This window comes from Gallinula chloropus (assembly GCF_964237585.1).
Source record: "Gallinula chloropus genome assembly, chromosome: 3".
In the NCBI taxonomy this organism is placed as follows: domain Eukaryota; kingdom Metazoa; phylum Chordata; class Aves; order Gruiformes; family Rallidae; genus Gallinula; species Gallinula chloropus.
In genome coordinates this window covers 14676824-14693243 of record NC_140087.1, presented here as the reverse complement: position 1 = coordinate 14693243, position 16420 = coordinate 14676824, and the positions used below count along the sequence as shown (strand labels likewise).

The window sequence follows — 16420 nt, the reverse complement described above, 5'->3', positions numbered from 1 at the left end:
TGTCAAAAGGATTAAATACAGGTTCTTGATAAAATTTAACAAATATTGAAAAACATTAATTTTCCATCCCATCTCTATTACATAGCAATTTAATTCCTACAGAGATGATGCTTGTTGCTTAAAGTATGTTATGTTAACAGTAAAATATTAAATGCTTGCAAGAATTATTTGATTTTCAAAACAAACCCTATGAAGAAAGACCATATCTGTTTAGTCTCCTCTATTTTATGCATTCACTGTATATTCTGAAGAATTTTCTCTTTCATTGTTACTAAAATCTTTTGCAATCAATGACAAACTATGTTCAGTACAGCAACATTACTGTGTGTTCATGCAGAGGCATGTTACCATTGACGTTACAGTTAGTTCAAATAGTTGATTTGCTACGTCCCCAGGCAAAGTGAAATAACTCTTGGATTGTATCTCAGCAGGGGGACAAAGTCATCTTTTTTATAAATAAATGTTCCTTTTATTACATATACACTTCTAATTCTCCTTTGGGGTAGAATTTATGGCTGCCAATCAGATGAACTTCAGAAAGTTTTGTAGTGTCAATCTTTATTTAGTATCTCCACTAGAACTGATGGCAGTGTTGTGTTTAAGATGAAAGACAACTTTAAAAGTCTGATTATACTAGTTCTCACTGTATTTCTACATTTTATTTACTAGGCAAGATTTAACAATACCAAACGTTTTCTGATACATTTTGAGTTTGAAACATTATTAAACAGTTCGGGCAAATATAATATAAAATATTCAATACTTGTAATACCTTCAACTCAACCGGTGGATATGATCTCTTCAGCATTGGTTTACAAAGATGAGGAAAGCTAAGATACCTTTTTAAAATCAGCTGAGGTGAAAGAAAGGAAGCAACTCCTCTGTAATTGCACAGCATCACTTTGTCTCAAAACATTTTCAGTCTCTTCCTATCACAACAGTTTGTTGCTTTCTGGAAATACTAAAGCAGAAAACACATGTTCATTTTTAGGACTGTTAGTAGTCAATTTCTAAATGGAATGCTAGTATTAGTGTGACCAGAGTCTGATACTATTCTTACCTGAAATCTTTCTCCAAGTAATTTTGCAGTGTACTGTGAATAAAATGTTTGCTGCCCCTCCCTCACAACTGTTTTCCCCAGTTACTACCATCTGTAAGTGATTTGCTTACTTCAGGTTGCCACAGAGTGCATTAAGTTTTCAGAGGTACTCAGGAGTGATTGAAATAGTAGTGAAAATTTCGAATGTGCCAGAATCCACAAATCCTTCTATAGTACACAAAAACATGGTGATAAACTTGGCTACAGTGAAATACTTAATAGTTTTCTACTGACTTCAAATAATTGTAGGCCTGTATCCTATAAAAAAACCCAAACACCACAATTAAAAACAGATAAACAATACATATTGTGCATTTTCTTCAGAATGTGTCAAAACGCTTTGTTTTACAAGATAAGATGAGATGAGACATAAAGAAGAGGTGAAAGGTACGGGGAACCTTAAAAGAATGCCTTGGTAAAATGTGACATACTAAATTATGATGAGAGCAATGTGCAGTTTGAGAATTTGCTTTTGCTCTTATAAGTATCTAATATTTGTCTTTCAGAAATCCAAAATCTCCACTTACGACAAGATGTGGGCCTTCATGAGTAGCAGGAGGCAGTCAGTACTTGTCAAAAGTAATGAAGAAGGTATCCAGCGTGTGCTTACATCTGATTATGCATTTTTAATGGAGTCGACAACCATTGAGTTTGTCACACAGCGGAACTGTAACCTAACACAGATTGGAGGCCTGATAGACTCAAAAGGTTATGGCGTTGGAACTCCCATGGGTAGGTGATATGTCAACCATTTGTTCTCTCATTAATCTTAGTTGCTGCAGTATTATAGAAAAGCTCCAATACACTTGCTTTCTCTATATTGCTAACAATTTTTCTTGTTTAGTTTTTCCCACCTGGGGACAATTCCACATATTTTATCAACATTTATGAATTTTATTTAATCTTCTAAACAGATAAAAGTTTATAAAAAAACCCCACCCATACAATATGAAAATATCTTTTTTATTGCTTACATGTTACCTATCATATGTTCAAAACCAAAATTTACTTTTCACAGTGCTTTATTTTGTAAAAAGATGCTTTTAAAATTTTGTTTTCTTTAAAGAGTGAAATGCTTAGTAAGAGGCTTGAATTAGCAAGTTGTGATAATGCTTCTATACCAAGAGGGATAATAACTGATATTATTAAAAGAGGAATAAAGATTCTATAACATGCTGTGTATAATCCACACACCTTAACCTTATGGAATATGATTCTTTAGAACAATTCCAATCCTGTAAATATTTTCCAGGTCAGGTATTCTCGACTAGGTACAAAACTTTAGTTGCTACATTATAAGGTAACTACAGACATTAATTTCGCTGCTAGAATCCACAGGATGGGATTCAGCAGGCTGAGGTTCTGAGTTCCTGTTGACTGCAATGGTTTTGGAGGACATGAGCCTAAGAATCTGGCTTCAGATTTCAGAATAGAAGGAAATAGAAAAATGCTGTGACATAAAGACTCTGTCATTATTGCACTACTTACTGTCATGAGATCATTCTGCTGACTTATTTGCAAGGAAAGTATCAATTTTAACTTTATTTTTAGGAATAACATCACTTTGTGATTGATATGTGTATGTTTTCTGTTTTTCTCAAATAGGTCATACACTTAAGTACTAATTTTATCTGTGTTAATAGTATAAACTAAACCTCTATGGAGAAAGTTGTGTCCAGTACTTTAGATCAAGCACATATTAAGGAAGGTTAAAAACAAAACCAAATCCAAATTCTGGAGTATCTATGATTCTATGATCTTTGGATAAAGAAGAATCTAGTATTGGCAAATGTAGGTTGCCCTATATGTTGCTGATATTTACTGAAACTTTAACATCTTATTTTCATTATTTCAGTAATTTTCTGCTCTTTGTCTTTGCAAAATTCGTTGTTAGGAATCTAGTTTTAATCCACATATATTTTCCCATCCTGTTCTATTGTGGCTTCTTATATTGCTAAATATAAGAATATATGCTTCAGTCCTGCTTCTCTTTTTGTATTTCATATTTTCCGATACACAAACCTTTCATCATTTTGAGGGTGAAAACCCCCTTCTATTTAATTTTTTCTATGGGGAGAATTAAATCTTGGTGATAGTTTAAAATCCTTGGATAAGCTGCATGAAAATTTTCAAGGCATCTGAATCATGCCTCAGAAATCCAAATGCCCATGGAACTACCAAGGTGATAGGGATCAAAGACACCAGTCTATTTTGCAAATTATTTTATGTGTAAATCAGAGAAGCAACATAAACACCAGAGAAAACAGGTGAAAAGCAACTATAAAGCTGTAGAGAAACTTGTAGATGTAAAGTTTAGAGGACAAAGTATTGGATATAAAGAGAAAGGAAGTAAGTAAATGGTCTTTTGGCCCTTGTCCCCTAACTTATTTGGCTAGAGCAGACACTAAGAATACACTATGTCTTGATTGCATTCAAACCATATCAAAGACATTATTCAGCTCTTATTAATCTGCAAGGTTACAAGTAGTAACAAATTATCTCTGTCAAGACAAGTAATAGTGTTTTACTGGGGCACCTGTGAGCTGACAACTGTTCTGAATCAAGATGAAATAAATAAAGCACATACCTGCAGGAAGCAGGGATCATGAAAGGAGGTAAAACCAGAGTTGAAACAGTGTTAAGTTCTCAGAAGAAGTTAAAGTAAGATCTGAAAAAAGGGGTGAGGACATTTTTAAAAAGGAAAACATTTAAAAAGGAAACATTTCCTTTAAAAAGAAAACATTACAGAACCTAGAAGATGATGTAAAGTAAGGTTTTCACAAAAGAAATGAAGTTATAATAAACCAGCATCTGGAGCTTTACCAGAACAGCTAAGAAAGAAATTAATCTTGTGTTTGGGCAGTATATATATGAAATGATACCTAGAAAACTAATAGCCATTAAAGTTTAGCATCCGTCTGTTAACCTCACAGTCTCAGAGGAAAGAGATTGGGTAGCCTCTGCTAAAATAATGCATGGTTCACAGATGCATTTGAAAGGAAACCTTAAGAAGCAGCACATCTATAGTGACTGTCGCAACAGCTTCCTTGAAATATATTGCTTTATTGAAGGTAAAAAGTCTTACAGAGCAGTGGATAAAACAAAATAAATTCATGTATTATACCTGATCTCATTTCTACAGGAAAAAACAATTCTGGAGTCTTTTAAAGAATTTATGACATGGATAAATCCACAGAAGTACATTTCATCATTATTTAATGATTGTGGGAGAAGTTCATAGACACCCAATTGAATAATATTTTTTTACAGTTAATAATCCTAAGAATAACTTGTCAAGTGCTTGGAAAACTACAGTGTGCAATGATTTCACAAACAGAGCATATGTTACTGCTTGTGCATGAGCAGAAGAATACAGAACTATTTACATTAGAAGTGAGATGTCTGAAAGACTGATGTCTCCCCCAGTTTTCAAAAAGATCCAGTTTATCTCCTGGAATAGTGACATGAAGGTGAAAGAATATTTGCACGTAAGCTTAAATTTGTAGAATACAGATGCTATAGGCCTTATGTCAAGTACTGTAGAGTATATATGGTTACTTTTGGAGAACAGCATCAAAGGAAGTAGGTGCAACATATCTCATTCCTTTTGAAGGCTAACAGAATAATAGTTAGTGAGAATATAATTTGCTTCAGTCTAAGTAGCTACAAGCAGAAGAGCTAAAAGCTTTCCTAACAGAAAAACATGCTATCAGAGTAGTTTATGATAGGATAATCACTTGGAAAGTGCAATCACCCAAATATAGCACCAGCTTAGAGTTGTACAGTAAAAGCTCTCTGTTCACAATGTGAAAGTTTTAAATTCGTAGAAAGAAAGTTGCATAATATGGGGAGAAAAAAAAACAGCAGATCAGTCAGTGTATAGGTATCAACTTCTTCCAAACACACAGAAGAAAAAGTACAAAGTAGGTACAAACTACAAAGTAGGATCAGTGTATACCTTAAAAAATCAACAAGATACATTGACATTTGAAATAAATGCAAGGAAGCATTCTGTAGCATATCCTTGCTGTTAGCTTTATTTAATATGTCACATATGCCACCCACAGCACTGAAAAATAGAGATAGTGAATTTCGATAATTTGTAGATACAATGGATCATTCTCATTACATGTGTTTATAAATTAAGGTAACAGAGTTGTGTATACTTAAAATAATTTTCAGTCAGCCACTTCTGGTACTAGGCTAGAAAAAAATCATTTATAATTAAAAGAGAAGGGAATAACAGGTCTCAAATGAGATATTTGACAACTGACACTTCAGAGTACATAACGGAGAACCTATTTCTATTGGGGGGTTGTGTTTCTTTTGTTCTATTTTCCACCTTTGCAACTTTGCTTGCAGCTCTGTAACCAGGAGCGTGGTTTTCTTTTTTCCAATTTGAAGCTCCACAAGGCAGGGTTTAGTATCAGCTTTATTCTGCCTATTAGGAGGCACCATTTTGCCAGTCTTTTGTTCTTCACCAGTGAATCTGGCAGATAGGAAATTTTTTGTTAACATGCATAAAGCTTCAAGTATGCAGTATACTTTATTTCTGAAAATAAAGTTATGAGTAAGTATCATGTACAATTATCTGTTAGAAATGCATATATATTTCTTTCAGTGGTTGGAATTTGGATTATGTGAACATAAACCTCATCATCCAAGGTCGTTATTCAAGGGAGGAGAGAGGGAAGGAGGGAAAGAGAGAAAGAGAGAAAAGACAGAGAAAGCAAATGAGTAAAGGTGGGTAGGAGGAGGAGAGAGAGGGAACAAACTCTTTGGATATGCAAAATAAATTCCACTTTTAATGACAGATCCTCTAAAGTGTCACTTATCTCCAATGATAAGTGTACCTTACTTTACCATTTCTTCATTCATGGTAAAGATAAAGATGTTTAAAATTTGGTTTGTTCTTGAATAAATCCCAGTTGAGATAAATTTACCATGTTTATGATAGTTTCAAATGCTTACAGTCGTCTTATCAAACATAAATTTTCATGAAAACCTAGTCTGTCCAGCAGTATACATTTCATGCTCTAAAGAAACAGTTAATGTGACCTTCCTATGGTCAACATACTGTAAAACACAGCAGTATTCTATGACAAATGCTCTTGTCCATAATAAGTATTCATTAACATCTCTGTTAATGTGAAGTGAACCACATTAAAGGTTAGAAATTTAGCTTCTGTGCACTGTATATTAAGGCCTTAATGGTCTGCAAAAATTCTTTTCACTTTTTTTTTTTTTACTTTTTATTCAACAATTGGAAGCAATATATTTGAAATTCCTTCTTGGAAGAAAGCATATCTTCATCTCTCTGGTGTGGTTTCAGATTCCTATTTCTTTTCCAAATTCCTGTTTCTCTTCAGCATATTAGACAGCAGGCTACTTTCCATCTGGCTTGGGCAGATTTTCTATTGGATTGCCAGTTGCTTCTATGTTGAACCTGGAGTACATAAACGGCTGACAAGTGTATATGTCAAACCCATTCCAGATCTTCTGGCACCTTTCAGATGATCTGCACTTATGTGGAAGCCCAGGAATATCATGTATATGCCAGACAAACTGTGTGTCTGTGGAGGTAGATGCAAAGTAATGCCTTTGGCTTTTTGAAAATGAAAAATGGTAGGTGTATGTAATCCTAGAAATGGGCTTGTATTTTTCCAAGTGTTAACGAAGTAGAAAGTGGTGTGTAAGAGATATGGCACATGTGAGAAACTAGACCTAGTAATTTCTCAACTGTTTCTCTGCAATTGTTGAGCTATGGAAAGTTACAGAACTAGAATAAGAGGAGCCTTTAGTAGTGTAGCAGTGATGTTTTTATAATATCTGGTAATGGTGAAGAAAAAAACAGTCTGAGAAGGGGAAATACAGATTTTTTTTTAATCCTTGCTTCCTGTGTAGGTATTACAAGAAAATAAATTGTGCTAATATCTCAGTTGCAACATATAGTGCACTGAATCTGTTGCATGACTCTCAACTTTTACCAGAATTTTTATTTACTTTTTCCTTGCTGTAATCAAAATGTGACTTTTCATACTATAGCATATTACTGTTTGTGTCCTTGATCTTCCCATACTGATGGACTATCAAGACTCCCTGAGAAATGCTGGAAAGGGTTTGAGGTTCAGATTTTTAGTTTCCAATTGTTAACTTAAAAATTGATTAAAAAATAAATGTATACTCCCTGATCTATATAAAGACTTTTCACTGTACATGGAGATGAAATACATCTCTGAGAATGTGAACTAAATTAACAATGTATTTTGGAGTCAATGTACCAAGTTGATAAAGCAACCAACATTTCATTGCCAATCTAAAGCTCATGGAACTACCTATTATACAAAGCTGCTCTAACTTGCAGTAGTAAAACAGATCCAGGTATCAATTTGTTCATGTAAGTACATAAAATATATCTGCACAGTATATATTTATGTATTCAATAGAAATCTGGCAGCTACTGTGATACAAACAAGTTATACTTCCCATGCCAAAAATAAAAATACGTGAATAAAATAAACAGCTTTCCAGCAGAGATGTGTTGGCTGCAGGCCCCAGATATCAGTATACTCATTTAAGTTCAAAGGGTGAAACAGAACTTCAAAAGTCTCATGTTCTAATGATTCAGAGGTGCCGTTTTTAGGGAATCTCTATTATATGTAAATTCTAATGAAATATAAAATAAAATGTATTTGTTTACAAATATTTTTTATCTTTTTGAGCACAAATATATTTTCACAGTACACTGTTCTTAAAGATTCTCAAAGTTTTGCCCACTCACCTATAAATTATGAAAAGCCTATGTGGCCGACTACTGTAATGTGCAGATCACTTGCATGTAGAAATTTATTTATATATTTTTTTCACAAAGCAGTCCACCTTTACTTTTGTTTTATTTAAGCATTAAAATACTTCTTTTTTTTATAAAAAAAAAAGAGGGGTTGGCTTTATTATTATTATTTTTTCTTTTCTTCCTTTCTTCTTTCTTTTTTTAAAATTTAAGTTAGCTGTGTAGCATGTAATTAAAAAGTTGTTTGTAGTAAGCACATTTTGAAGACAGTATTATTCATATAATTTCTTCAGACATAGAATCTAGAAAGAGTATTTCACACTCCACTCACTTAAATTAAAGATTTCACTGCAGAAAAAAGGTTTTCAGGCAATAATTTATGATGTGCTATTTCATATCTTCTGTAGGAATATGACTCCATGAATTATTTATATTTATCTAAGCCATTAATAAATGCAATACAATAGTGTTCTTCCTACCCCAGTGATAGGCTTCTGGATTCAAACAGAATTTAAACAAATAGTTTAATCAGCAAATGTATAACACTTAATTATCATGTTATACCCAATAACACTGTATAGGCTGATTTATATTACCTATTCTGTCTGTTGGGAGTGACCTAGAAAAAATATTCAGAGTAAAAGTTTTCATTCTATAATATTGAATTTTTCTAACTGACCTGACTGTGTTCTTAATGCAGGTGTTTTACAGGAGATTTAATTACCTGCCATTTTTATTTAAGTGAATGTTTCCAAATATAGAACATTTTAAATGAAGGTGCAGTGGGGAATATAAATTACTTAAGATCAAAAGCTTTTAATAGATGCTTGTAACTTAAAAGATTAAAGTTTGATGTAGCATAAATATGAAAAAATAATTACTGTTATTTCTAAGATATGCAATAAAATGTGAAAAAAGATAATAGGAAGATGATCTCAAAATAGCTCTAACTCTCTTAAAATCCATTCAGCCTCCTCCCTTTCTGCATTTATCATTGCAGAGACTTGCAGCCTGGTTTTATAATCATCTTAAAATTAGTATACTTTTAGAGTCTGCCTAATAAGTAGTAGATGAAATCGAATTAAAAACCTTGTAAGTGTAAGTGTAAGTGTAAGAAAAACACTTCACATCTTATAGATGTGTAGGATGTTGCCTTCTATGTTTTGTCTACTCTCTGAAAGACCAAAATCTTGTACATGTCTGAATTAATTTTTTAAGCATTTTTTATACTTAGAACATGAACTATATCCAAATTAATATTTTAAACAAATGTCGCAAATGTTTTCTAAATCAAATCAATTATGCTATTACATATTTAGAACATAGTGGTGCTATAACTTTTTCCTGCTCTAGGTGTTATCTATAACTGATAAAATGTTCCTGTGCAGGTGCATTTCCATCTTACAGCCCAGCACACTCTCTGCATAGAAAAAGTGCATGTGTGTTTATGCAAATTCATTACACATTCTTAGATAATTTCAAATAATGTGTAATGAATACTGTGCAATTTTTGCACTCTGAACTGCAATGCTAAAAGTTTAAACACCGTCCCCTGCCTATAGTTTTTAAAATCTAAAACACCACTACTACTACTACTACTACTACTACTACTACTACTACTACTACTACTACCAATAATATCTCTAAGCAGTCATTTGGTTTTATTGTTAAAGCATCCTAGTTCTGTTAAAGCTACTTATTACCTTCAGCCCTTACAAATCATGTAATATAAGCATTTTTTACCACTCCTTAGGGATAAGACATAATCAGATCTGTCCCTATAGGCATACATAGGATACCACGTGACAACACAGGAGGCCTTTTTCTTCTGCTTGCCTGCAATTAATCTGTAATCCTTCATATAATTTGAACTGTAATATTCATCACTTAAACATGCATAAAAAGTGCTGAGCGTCAGTTCTTCTCTAACTAAAACAAATTAATACATTTGTCTTCATTAGTTGAATATAATGTACAAAACATGGGTGCAAATTATTTATTTTTATGCAGGTCAAACCATGTATTGAAACTAATTTGAGAATTTCAACTGCTTGAGCAGTTAATTTATTGTTGCTGAAATGTAAGAATGTGTAGCTAACACATTGATGAAAGAACTGGGTTTTATAGTTGTCTCAGAAGTATGAGCATATTCAAGCACTATCTGAAAGGCATGTTAAGAGGTTGTGCTTTAATAAGAATAAATGGCAATAAAGAACTCCAAAACACTTAATGTCCAGTAACGGTTGTGAGGAGGCTCTGCCTTACAGAATCAGTTTCTAGAAGCAATGTACTGATAGGATGTAACCGAAGCAGAGACATATAAGTATCACCCGCCCTCCAATGTCCTGTGGTTTAACTACAATGCTTTAAGGTTCTTCTGAAGGATATGAAATAATTTAAAGGAGATAGCTGCATGAAAATAGCTTCTCTAAACTATCTGAGTGATTAGAAATATACAGAACATCATTTAACACAACAGTAGTAATTGGAACTTATCATCACCTATAAGTGCAAATGTGAGACATTGCAGGAATTCTGGCAGCTTCAGAAGTCTAATTTTTTTTAATATATAACTTAAATATTTATATGTCCCAGGTTAAAAACAGCATTTCAGTTTGATGTACCCAAAGTTACTTCATACTTCACCCACGATGAAAAAGTTAATGGGAATGTACTGACATTCATTGTTTTGAGAACTTCCTTTTGTTCTTGGCAGGTGGCTGGTGGTTTATGGATAAACATGAATTGGGTTTTCAGGTCTGGCCATTTTTCTTATGACTTTACACTTTTCTTGTCTTTCAACAAAAAAGGCTATCTGCCTGCCTGAAATCTTCATGTATAGCAGAACTGCATGAGGCATTTCATTATTGACTGGCACTGTTCAATATATTTGTTGGTGACATGGACTGTGAGATTGAGTGCACCCTCAGCAAGTTTGCCGATGACACCAAGCTGTGTGGTGAGGTCAACACACTGGAGGGAAGGGATGTCATCCAGAAGGACACCATCCAGAGAGACCTTGACAGGGCCGAGAGAGATGGGCCCATTCTAACTGCATGAAGTTCAACAAGGCCAAGTGCAAGGTCCTGCGTATGGGTTGACACAATCCAAAATTCAACTACAGTCTGGGTGGAGAATGGATTGAAAGCAGCCTTGAGGAGAAGGACTTAGGGGTGCTGATCGATGACAGGCTCTGCATGAGCCAGCAGTGTGTGCTAGTGGCTCAGAAGGCCAATTGTGTCCTGGGCTGCTGTTGCATCAAGAACAGCATGGCCAGCAGATCAAGAGAGATGATTCTGCCCCTCTATTCTCGTGAGACTCCATCTGCAGTACAGCATCCAGCTTGGGATCCTCAGTACAGGAAAGATGTAGAGCTGGTGGAGTGAGTCCAGAGAATGGGCCATGAAGATGATCAAGAGACTAGAGCACCTCTCCTATGAAGACAGGCTGAAGACCTAATTGAGGCATTGTAGCAATACTTAAAGGGGTCCTACAGGAAAGTGGGAGAGACATTTCCCCAGAGATTGTAGGATAAGGGACAATGGCTTTAAGGTGAAAGAGGGTAGGTTTAAGTTAGACATTAGGAAGACATTCTTTATTATGAAGGTTGTCACGCACTGGATCAGGTTTCCCAGAGAGGCTGTGGAAGCCACATTCCTGAAGGTATTTAAGGCCAGGTTAGATGGGGCTTTGAGCAACCTGGTCAAAGTGACAGTGTCCCTGCCCTTGGCAAGGGGGTTGGAACTAAATGATCTTTGAGGTCCCTTCCAACCCAAAGTATTCCATGATTCTATGGTTAGACATCCTTATAAAAAAGGACTGTATAAATATGAAAGATTAAAGATATTTGAAAAATGCTTCTTCATGCCCATAAGTCCATGTGCTATAATTCCATAAGTAAGTGGAAGGAAAGCTAGTAGATGAGCAATAAGTATATTTTTATTAATATTTAAACCTATTTCTTATGTTAATACATTAATCATAAATTAATAGGAAAAATATATAAATTTTACTTGACTCTTGGGATGGTAAAACTAAGATTTTCACATCTTTCAACATTAAAGTTTATTAATATAGCAGGTGATTTCAGTGTACTTGGGAAATGTGCTTAAACTCTGTGTCTCTGGGGTGCTTTGCTATTAATTCATATGTACCTTAGAGGTGAGAATGCTGCAATGTCTGATCATTTCATAAATATAAAACAACAAATTTGCTCTGAGGCACAGAGCTAAGAAACAGGAAAAAGTTTTTCACTTAACATCACAAAGAAAGCCTGTCATCAAAGCTACATATAGAATTGGCATCTGTCTTCTGGTGAAATACAATTATCTCGGGTTTGATCTATACTCTTAGAAATTGCTCCTTCCTATGGAAATGGCTAATTTTGCTACTGAGAAAATCTTTTGGTCATTGGTTTGGGTTTTTGTGTGTGTTGGGGAAGGGGGTTGTTGTGTTTCTATAACTGGTAAGCCATGACCATTTGTCATAGAATAGAATCATAAAATGTTTTGGGTTTGAAGGGAACTCAAAGATCATCTAGTTCCAGCCTCCTGCCATGGGCAGCGTTACCCTTCACTAGACCAGAATGCCTGAAGCCCCATCAACCTGGCCTTGAACAATGTCAGGGAGTGAGCAGCTACAGCTTTGCTGGGCAACCTGTGCTGGTGCCTCACTGCCCTCACAGGGAAGAATTTCTTCCTAATACCTAATCTAAACCTACACATTTAAACCTGCTACCCCTTGTCCTGTCACTACACCCCCTGATAAACAGTTCTCTATCTTTCCCGTAGGCCCCTTTAAGTACTGGAAGGCTGCTCTAAGGTCTCCCTTTGGAGCTGAACAAGCCCAACTCTCACAGTCTGTCTTCATAGGAGAGGTGCTGCAGTCCTTGAGTCATCTTTGTGGCCATCCTCTGGACTCATTCCAACAGCTCAATATCTTTCTTGTACTAGGGACCACAGAGCAGAATCACCTCCCTTGATCTGCTGGTCATGCTGGTTTTGATGCAGCCCAGGATACAGTTGGCTTTCTGGACTGCATATGCACCTTGCAAGTTCATGTTGAGCATTTCATCAATCAGCACCTCCAAGTCCTTCTCCTCAAGGCTGCTTTCAATCCCTTCTCCATCCAGCCTGCAGTTGTGCTGATCATCATGTGATTTGTATAGGTTCATTTCTCAAGCCTGTTAAGTTCCCTGTGGATGTCATCCCTTCCCTCCAGTGTGTTAACTGCATCATACAGCTTGATATTGTTGGCAAATTTGCCCAGCAAATTTGATACCACTGTCCATGTCTCCGAAAGAGATGTTACACGGTGCTGTTTCCCCGAGGAAAGCCACTCATTACTGATCTCTACGTGGACATTGAGGTGTTGACCACAACAATTTGAGTGTGATCATCCAGCCAATTCCTTATTCATGAAATGAATCCATGTCTCTACAATTTAGAGATAAGGATGCTATGTGGGACAGTGTCAAATGCTTGGCACATCCCCAGGTAGATGATATCTGTCACTCTATCCTTATCCACCAACACTGTAACCCTGTCCCAGAATGCCATCTTATTTGTTACACATAATTTTCCCTTAGTGAAGCCCTGTTGGCTGTCACCAGTCACCTCCTTATTTTCCGTGTGCCTTTGCACAGTCTCCAGGAGGATCTGTTCCATTATCATGCTGGGCACAGAGGTGACACTGACTGATCTATAGTTCCCTGATTCTTCCTTTTTACCCTGCTTCTCAAATATGATCGACAGTGGCTTAGTCACTTCATCTGTTAGTTTCATGGATGCATCTCATCAGGTCCCATAGTCCATTTACTTTGAGAGGATTTTGAAAGTGGATCCAGGAACTTGGAACTGACAGAACCCCTCTTCTTTTTCCACTGGTCACTTGGAGACTTTTGAAACAACAGATAGGAAGAATGAACCAAGCTATGTTGACCCTTTTCTCTGTTGCTTCCCTGCCATCCCAATTTGAGAGGATTAATGGAGTTAAGGAGAAGAGCTGGTTGTGAGTTTTAGAAGAAAAAGATTTATGTGGGGCTAAACTGAGTTCTTCTATACCCAGTGGCCCTGAGCTGCTTATTCCTTTTCTATGGTATGTTATAACCATGGCTGTCAGTCTTTATTACTAAGTCCTGACTATGCTACAGATAGCTGGAAGGTGTTTCAGGCCCTGTGACACATGAGGCTATAAGAAGTAGTTTTTCCATGGTTCCTCATAGTATAAATACCTATTCTACATTTATGTGTAAATGAAATACCTTCCATCTTGTTTCTGTCATGTCTACGACTCCGGTATGCATGACACTTGGAAAGGGAACTCCACATAATGTATCATAAGTTACCCCCTAGCAATGACTGTCTCTTCCAAAGGCCTGGACTAAATTTTGACTCGTAAAAACAAAGGAGATGCTTGATTATAATAACTGATGGACAGAGATAACAGAAAAATATAATAAATTAAAATTTCAAATATGATTTAACTAACCTTGTTTTGTGGCAGAATATTTAGTTTGTGATTCTTGATGAGGCTAAGCTACAACATTAGTACAGAGAAATGTCAGTACACAAAGACTTAAAGGGTTCTACCCATCACCAGTAGTATAAATAGTGTTAGCCAGCATTCTTATGGAAATTTCAGATATGCACACCCTGGAGTGAGACTGTAACTACATTTTATGTACCTGTACCCATGCTAGCTTCTGGATAGATCAGTGTGGTGTAACCACAATGTGAATGGTCTCATGTTGAACCCATCCCCCTGCAAAACAATAAAAACCAAGACATCCCCATTCTATGTTTGGTGCTTTGTTCTTCCACTACTAAAAACAGAACATAAATTTGTTGCTTTTTTCAATGTAAACTAGTCACATACAGCTTCAACACCTAGCTATTAAAAAAATACCTTTCCTGTTACATGTGCCTTTCTCCTTCCAATAAATACTTCAGTACTAGAAGTATTTATTTGTCTTAATTTTGTACTTGGTTAAGAATATAATGGTGTATTCCTAACTACCTTTCTCTTTTACCCCAGCCAAGTACACAGATTATGAAATAATGTTGCAAGATGAGTAGAATAATATGGTTTTTTTTCATAACAACAGAAAAATGTGATAGGAACAAAATATGCTATCAGTGGTGTGGGAGTGTTCAGAATGGAATTTTCTGTCCAGAATATCAAAAGTAACAACTATATCGCATGAGCACCAACTTTCAAAATAATTTGTAGTGATTTCTTTTGAAAAAATGCACCTCAAATTATGAAAAAAAAAAAGGTTACTGGGTCAACATTTTCTTAATGAAAGAGTTAGAAGAATGCTGCTGTGCCTTTTTGTTACTTAGGGTCCAATTCTACAATTCTACAGGTCCCAATATGTTCCAACTCTTGCATTTGATAGAATGAGTAAAACAGGCCAAAAGTAACCAGGTAGGAGAGTCTACTAAATAATAATTTAATAGGAAGATTTTTAAACACCAGCCAGATCAGCAGGATTTCAACATGCTGATCTGTATGCCATGAAGTCTGAATATGTAAAGCTTATGTCTTCATAATTTATGATTAAAATATATAGTTATGTGCATAAATCTTTATACTGAGATTTCATAGCAGAGAAATTCTCTGTGTATAACTTCTGTAATATTTCTGAGACTTTGTTATCTTAGTTTTATACGGTTGCTTCAGACAATAGAATTTTCATTTTAGTCTAAAATTTTCATAAACAGGTAACTGCAAATAGAAATTTTTGTATGACTTGTGAAGATTGTTGATCATAGGAAGGCAATAGTGTCCCTATAACAGAAAGTCTTAAAAGTATTTTTCTGGGAGAAAGTCTCCTTCCTGCAAACAGCAGCTAGGGCAGCAACAGCTAATAAAGTACAGATTATGTTCAGTAGGACCTCTAGTCCCAGTTTGTCATGGGAATAGGTCATCTGTTTATAGAGAAATTAAAGCAGTTGAAATGAGCAAAAGAGACGGATGAAAACGTCAGATATTTCTGCGCTGGACTTTGCCATTTGTTTGCACTAAATTGAAGATTATATACTACTCTTTTTCCTTGATATTTGGGCTGTAGTTTTACATATCACTATGTCTGTCCCCTCCTATTCTGCCCCTCATGCACAGACTAGTTAGACTTTTTTTAAAACTGCTTGTCTATTAAGTGAAAGTTGAGATATGAAGTCCACATTTCTTGAGATGGCAGAATTTTATTATCTTTTTTTTTTTTTGCTTTTGCTTTATAACTTTGCTTTTATTCATACTGTATTCATTTTGCAAATGCATTCATACACATTTTCTGGGAGTCTTAAAGCTTCAGTTTTCATTTTATTTTTATCTTCTTGACCAGTAAATACTCTTAAATGAAATACTTCTGATTTAAAAAAAATGTGAAAAAAACAGGACATGGCCTTTTAGCAAAACCTTAAGGAAGGACTTGATTCATTTTTCAGTCGTCATATGAGGGATAGTGAAAATTGCCAGCAAATGTCAAAAATCTTTACTTGTTGAAATTTTTCATTGCTGCAAGGAAG

General features: G+C 35.3%; 1 protein-coding gene across 1 annotated transcript in view; it reads left to right on the top strand.

The window, feature by feature from the left end:
- GRIK2 (glutamate ionotropic receptor kainate type subunit 2) overlaps positions 1–16420 on the top strand; it is a gene marked incomplete at both ends in the record, with an annotated part of 375780 nt that overhangs the window by 341788 nt on the left and 17572 nt on the right. Inside the window, one exon of the mRNA XM_084262244.1 lies at positions 1606–1831. Coding sequence (XP_084118370.1) covers positions 1606–1831 — 226 coding nt within the window. The remainder of the gene's footprint in view (positions 1–1605; positions 1832–16420) is intronic.